The 7225-nt window shown below is 40.8% G+C and overlaps 1 protein-coding gene across 4 annotated transcripts in view; it reads right to left on the bottom strand.

Moving 5' to 3' along the window:
- The window catches only part of Atxn3 (ataxin 3), a 49511-nt gene that overhangs the window by 23473 nt on the left and 18813 nt on the right, over positions 1-7225 (bottom strand). For 3 of the 4 annotated variants that reach the window (XM_004635162.2, XM_023719692.1, XM_023719691.1), the window contains 3 exons: positions 4127-4212; positions 3251-3317; positions 228-315 (listed from right to left, as the gene is read on the bottom strand). In XM_004635162.2, the coding sequence (XP_004635219.1) occupies positions 228-315; positions 3251-3317; positions 4127-4212 (241 nt within the window). Of the gene's footprint in view, positions 1-227; positions 316-3250; positions 3318-4126; positions 4213-7225 lie in introns of those variants that run through there. The other variant, XM_023719694.1, reaches the window with a different exon arrangement.

The raw sequence follows: 7225 nt of genomic DNA, 5'->3' as shown, positions 1-7225 counted from the left end.
TAGGTGCTTTAGACCACTGAGCCATCTCACCAGCCCGCAATTTGTTTTTTTTGAGGATAAAATTCTGCTATGAAGTCTTGCACACAGGCCTCAAACTTGTGATCCTCCTGCCGCAGCTGCCCGGAGTGCTGGGATTACATGTATATGCCACCGTACTTGGTTTAAAGACCCAGTTTTACTTAGCTACTTGGAAAGGTAACATTACAAAATTTTCAGTCTTTATTTACCTTCCTGTTGTAATTGAGCCAAGAAAAGTGCCAGGTATGTATCTGATATTAATTCTGGACCCGTCAAAAGAGAATTCAAGTTAAACCACTGGAAAAAAAAATTGTCAATATTTAAGTTAGTATATGTAACGTAGAAGTTTCACATGTCAAGAATAGATACAGCCCATCAAAACTAAGTAAAATTATCTAAAACAATAGGAATATGACAAATAGATTTCCTTCCTTCCTTTTTTTTGAGATAGGGTTTCATTATGTAGACCAGGCTGGCCTCAAACTTGCAATCATCCTTCCTCAACCTTCTGGCTCTCAAATAGATTTTAAAAAAGTAACTGAATAATATGATTTTTTAAAAAATGAATTAGAATACTGCAGACTTATTATTATTAAAATGGTGTTTTAAAAACTAGTTTCCTTTAAGCCAGAAGTTTTAACCTAGGGCCTACACACTGAGACAAGGTCTTGCTAAAGTGTTAAATTGCAAAGGCTGGGTTCAAATTTGCAATCCTCCTGCCTCTACCTCCAAGAGTGCTGGGATTACAGGTATGAGCCACCATTTCCTATCCTAATAGTACTTTAAAATGCCTTTATTGATAGCTATAATTAAACCTTTTTTAAAGTACCAGTTCATTACTATTCATATTGATGTATGGGAAAATGATGCCTACAGTTTTCCCACTACTGATAACTTTGGTCAACAGATTCTGTATGAGATGTCAGAGTTTATAGTAATACTTTGACAAAGTTTATAGTAATACCTCGTTTTATCGAGATCACTAAGTCACCATCATATTTAATTAACAGCATCGTCATGACCTCAAATGAGTCCCAACAACCCACAAAATACAAAAAGTTTCAAAGGCTATTGTCCTATCATGAACAACTAGATTTTGACACCACTGATAATATATTTTACAGTATTCTCTTTCATTACCTAGGGACCACAACAGGAAAATCTAGTGAAAAATTATAACTTTCAGTAGAAATATAAGTCAGAAACAAAGATAATAAACTAAAAGTTACTATCTGCTTCAATGTCACACTTAATAGTAAAATGTAAGTTCCCCCACAAATCAACACATAGAAATCTGTGTAATCTAAGTTTCCAGACCTTAAAATTACAGTTTTCACCTTATATTAAAAAAGTAAATAGTTGATCACAACCTTCTGAAAGTATAAGTAAAACCAGAGGCTAAATATCCTCAGCAGCGTCTTGCCCTGCTTTCTCTCAGCTGAGTCTCTCTTACGTTGGTCTCCTCTCTCAGCCTTTCCACTGTACTGCCCCTCCTTAACTTGCTTCTGAAATCCAAGGACCTTACGTTTTGGCTTTTGCTGTGCTGCAGGGGCTGAGCCCAGGGCCTCGTACTTTTGCACTTACATGTGCTCTAACCACTGATCTACAAGCCCCAGCAATGTGCATTTAAGAGGAGGCTTCATCCAGGTGCCTGACATAGAAGGTAACAACAAGGTTTCTGTTTAGAATTTTGTTTAGAATGATTTTCTATTGATTTAAGGCAATGCACTTTCTAGACGTTATGTTATTTACTTGTTTCACTTTTAGAACAGTTTTTATCAAGATATAACTGACATGCAACCAACAGTACCAATGAACAGTACAGCCTGAAGGTTTGCACGTTTGTACACACCCATGGAAGCACAAACCCAATCAAGACAGGGAACACATTCCTCGTGCTGGGGTGCTCCGTGTACCTCTGGGGTCCTCCCTTCTCATTCCTCTCCCTCCACATCCCAAACAGTCACTAGTCAACCTGACTGCTGTCCCTAAAGACTGGCTCTTATTTTTCTGACATGTATATAAATGGAACAGTACAGTGTGTAGTATTTTGCATCAGGCTTCTTTCAGCTTAACTATTCTGAGACCTGCTCATGTTGTTGCACATTATCACTAATTCATTCTTGGGGGCTGGCAAGATAGCTCAGGGGTCTGAAGCGCCTGCTTAGGTAAGCTTAGGCAAGGGCGCAGGGACTGTGGTTTGATCCCACATGTCGTGCCAGCCCCACCCCCAGGGTGGGCTGAGGTGGCTACAAAAAATAAAAAACTAAACAAAAACAAAAAAAAATTGTTCTTGTTTGTTCAGCTAGCTGGTTTTCAATAATCCTCTTACATTGAAAATTCTAAGAAAAAGGGTTTTGAATGATTGCTTTTTATTTTTTTATTGCTTTTAAAAAATGTCTCAAGACACTTTTTTTTTTAAACAGAAGTGATTCTACATAGGCGTATTTACTATATTACATTTTGAAATCATTTCAATAACCTCATTAAATACTAAAGTGAACAACACAACTGAATACATTTATTCATGTCTGACATGATTTCCAGCCTTGTGACAGTATTGTGCTAAGGACAAATTCCAAATCTGATAATTAACTGACATTTTTCACATAAAAAATCCACTAAGGTATATTTTAATCACATTTACATCATCTTAAATACATTATTTTTCCTTTTTTTTGAGAAAGGGTCTTGGCTTGAACTCACTGTGCAGCTCAGCTGCACGGTGAACTCAATGTGATCTCTTTAAACTCAGTGTGATCTCCCAGTCTCAGCCTCCTGTGGGCAGGATTATCAGAATATAAATGGTATATGGTTGTTACAAATACATAAAAGAATATGACATTGTCTCTCTCTTTTTTTAAAAAGACAGCATGTAGCTATGCTGCCCAGACTGGACTTGAACTGGAGATGCTCCCACCACAGCCTAAGCTGGGCCTACACGCCATGTACCACAGCATCTAGTTGGACATCTCCTCCTAAAACGGCAAATGGCAAATTTCTATTTCTCAAGACTAAATCCAGATTGAGGATGTGAGGATGCAGCTCAATGGTAGAATGCTCATGTAGTAAGCATAAAACCCTGGGTCTGATCTCTAGTACCACAAAAAAAAAAAAAACTTCCCCACCATGTATACTATTGGTCAACTTCATTTTAAAGGCAAAGATCCCTTACATTTTAGTTTCAAACCAGTACAGAATGAGAAAAAACGATAGAAAAGAAGAAATTTACCTGTTTCCCTAATTTTCTAACTGTAAACCAGTGTTCTTTATAATTGCATATAAATGATTTTTCATTTCTACAAAAGAAAAAAATATTAAGAATTAAGTTAAAATATTAGGAATTCTTATTTAGGGATTGAACATAACCAAGATAGTAAACATCAGGCTTCTTTCAGCTTAACTGTTCTGGTAATCCTGTACCAATTCCACAAAACAAATATCACTAGTTTGTATTATAAACATGAATTAACTTAAAAAACTTCCTACTTTTTTTCTTTTTGTATTTAGTACAGGGCCTACAGGGTCTCACCACCACACCCAGTGTCAATCACTGTCTCCGTGTGCCCTGGGGGTGGGGCAGGCACAGCCACATCAGGAATGGAATCCCAGCCCCTGTATCTGTCTAAGCAGGCCCTTCAGTCCACTGAGCTATCTAGCCAGCCCCCTACTTACTTATCGACTTGCATGCATTAAACAAAATGTAACAAAGTAGGATGTGTCAGCAGGCTCATTATCATTGATTTGCTAAATAAAGCAACACATTGCTGACATTGCAGCACTCAGTGACACCGTGTCAAAGTGGCACCCTCTGCAGCACTTTCAGGGCACTATGTGACACCACAGAGTGCTGGAAAGCTTGGGAGAAGGATCCCCACAGACATCAAAGGGGTAAAGAGAAAAGCTTACGAGAATGAAACGGAACAACAAAACAGCAGCATCCCAGCGCGAGGGCCTACTCCACAGTGCAGTGCTTGCCCTGCACGCGTGAAGCCCTCAGTTCAGTTCCTACTCTCCCATTCCAAATGTATTTTTCTTCTTTAAGAAATTATAACCCTGAAAATCAAATTTGGGAAAAGAAACACTCAAAAAGCAGAAGAAAACTTACATGGGATCGACCCTGAGCCTCTGATACTCCGGACTGTTGAACAGGATCAGCTCCAAACCCCAAACTTTCAAGGCATTGCTTATAACCTGTTTTAAAAAAAACACAGACACTTTTATGCTACTCAGCTCCAAATGTGAGTGGCATAAAAATAAAAAAACAAAAACTCTGAATGGCACATTACTTGTACCAACATTATACTTTGCATGCACATTTCTCTGGAAAGCTACAATTTTTTAAAAATGTCTGTGGCAGGAATGGTGGAGTCAATAAATCCCCACACATGGAAGGAAGGCTGTGGCAGGACAGTGACTTCGAGTCTAGCCTGGGCAATATAGCAAAGTACTAAGAAACAATCTCCAAAAATATAAGTAAGCAAAATGGCTGGGGATGTAGGACCTGGACTCAATTCCCAGTACTGCAGGGAGGAAAACAAGTGTGTCTGCATGTTATATTAAATCTATAAACACATACACATATTTCAAGAGTGCTTTACACGCCAGGTTTCTGAGATAGTCCAGAGAACCATACAATTCCTAGAGAAGAGTATTTCAAAAATCCAGATGTAAATTCCTCCTTGCAGGTGCTGGTTTTGTTTCGTTTTTTTAGGCAAGGTATTATTGATAGATTCTGGCACCAGTATAAACCGCTAAATTATTATAGTGGTCATTTAATATGGCTGATGCCCTTAGAACCGCAGCTTGTCTTCCCAATAGCCATTTCCTTGCTCTTCCCCACTCCAACCCCAGACATAACTGCCTTTCACCTTCCCACACACACAGGAGAGACCCCAGTCAGCTCCTCACATGTAATTGAAACTGCCCCTCAAACTCCAGACCTAGCAGAAGCCCACACAAGTCTCGGCTTTCTTTGTCTCGGGTCAGAGGATTTTCCCATCTGCCCTTAATCCTCTCCATGTCTTTAGAGTTAATAAAGACTTCTTTTATCTTTCCCATCTCTTTATTGCACTGCTGAAAAATCTCTTATTATAAACCTCAACTGGTCTTAAGTTTACAGACCCAGGATCCTACTGCCTCAGCCTCTGCAGTGCTAGGATTACATGTGTGCCTTTGTGCCCAGCCAGGTGCTGTTCTTAAAACTAGACCACTACGGTCACACCTGGTGGTGCACACCTGAAATCCCAGGACTCCAGAAGATGAGGCAGGAGGATCACCATGAGTTAGGAGACCAGCCTAGCCTACACAGTGAGCTCAAGGTCAGCCTGAACTACACAGTGACACTCTGTCTCAAACAACAAACAAACAAACGCACTGCATGAACCACATAAGCCAGGCAGTAGCACAGGCAAAAAGTGAATGCAACACAGTCACTACACATGAACTGGACCAAGAGCGTGCAACGGATAAAGGGCATGGCAAGTGCTGGCACAAGTGATTTATGATCTTAGCCTAACTGCAGCAGCTTCTACACCAACAAGGACATAGTAAAGCACCGGACAGAAATGCTGGTGGATAGACAACCTAGGGGAGTAGCATAAGGAGAACACAAACAAAGATGTGTGGAAATGGGAGCCTTAGGAGAAGTTCTGAAAGAATTGTGGACACACCTCATACTGTTAGACTGTCAGATCTACAAGTAAAAAAATCTCAGAAGTTCTTAATAAAAAAACATCGCATGTTGGGGTATAGTTCAGTGGTGGAATGCTTGGTTAGCATGCATGAGACTCCAGGTTGGATCCTCAGCACTGCAAGAAATAAATAATGCATACAGAGTTAAAAGCTATAGGGGTAGCGGTACACAGCATCAGTGTATGCATAGCACATGTAAGGCCCTAAATCCAATCTCCATCAAGTGGGGAAAAAGGAGCTATAAATTTTTTTAAAAGATCAAAAGTAAAGGGCCAGGAAAATGGCTCAGTGGAATAAGTGCTTCCCTGCCAAGTGCAAGGGCCTGAATTCAATCCCTGATTCCACCAAAAAAAAAAAAAAGTAGAAAACAAATAAATTAAATAAATAAAAAGTACAACTATAATTAAGGAATCCAATCCCACTAGGCTGATTTAACAGAAGGTATTGAATGTAAAACATTGTTACTATCAGAAACAGGACACTTTGATTCCCAGGACTACAAAAACAAAACCAAAAAAGTAAATAATAATAATAAATTTAAAATAATTTTAAAACGTAGAGATCCAGTCCAGCCCAGGCCTGGTGAGTGTGTGGGACAGCTTCCAGCTTCCCTGCACCCGCGGGACTCCTCTGGACCAAAACTCAGGCACGCACATGAGTGAGACACTCTACTGCGCCCTCCGGACCTCTCCAACCCTCTGGAGGCCCTGCCACCAAGGCCGCCCAATGAGTGAGAACTTCTGCGACTCTCTTGGGACCTCCAGATCCAGCCCAAGTTCAGACCCACCTAGTGTGTGGGAGAGCTTCTGGGCTCCCCTGTGCCCCCTGGGCCAGGGGCACAACAGAGGGGTACCACAGGTTCACTGTTGTGTCAGAGGGGCACAAGAGGTTCACTTCCAAGGGCTACAGCAGGGAGGAGCTGAACACAACAGCCAGACCCAGGCCAGGCATAACTGGATACACTTTTCAAACTTAATAGATCTGCACCCAGATTTCAGTAGGTGCTAAGGTTATAAATGCACCAAAACTCTACACCAATGGTCAGAGGTCAGTGCTATACGAAATGACAAAGACAAGGAGCAAAATGCAATCTCAGGCCTCAAGCACACCCAGAACAAGTGCAGAGAACACTAGCTCAGCTGAAATGAAAGAATTAACAGCGTCAGAAGTAAAGAAACAACAGCAGAAAGTTATCCAGGAACTCAGAGCAGAATTCATTCCTGAAATAAAAAAAGAAGTCATCTGAAGTAAAGAATCAAAACCAGAGAAATATAGGGGAAACCCAATGCCCACCCTGAACAAGTGCAGAGGACACTAGCTTACCTGAAATATATGAATTAAAAGCATTGGAAGTAAAGAAATAGCAGGGCTGGTGAGATGGCTCAGTGGTCTAAAGCACCTACTTAGAACAAGCTAAGCTAAGCAAAGCACAGGGACCGCGGTTCAATCCCCCAGCACCACATGCCAGCCAGCCCCGCCCCCTGGTGGGCTGAGCTGGCCACACACACTAAAT

The sequence above is a fragment of the Octodon degus genome, unplaced genomic scaffold (genome assembly GCF_000260255.1).
Source record: "Octodon degus isolate 3935 unplaced genomic scaffold, OctDeg1.0 scaffold00070, whole genome shotgun sequence".
Taxonomy (NCBI): domain Eukaryota; kingdom Metazoa; phylum Chordata; class Mammalia; order Rodentia; family Octodontidae; genus Octodon; species Octodon degus.
This window is presented reverse-complemented; position numbering and strand designations above follow the sequence as displayed.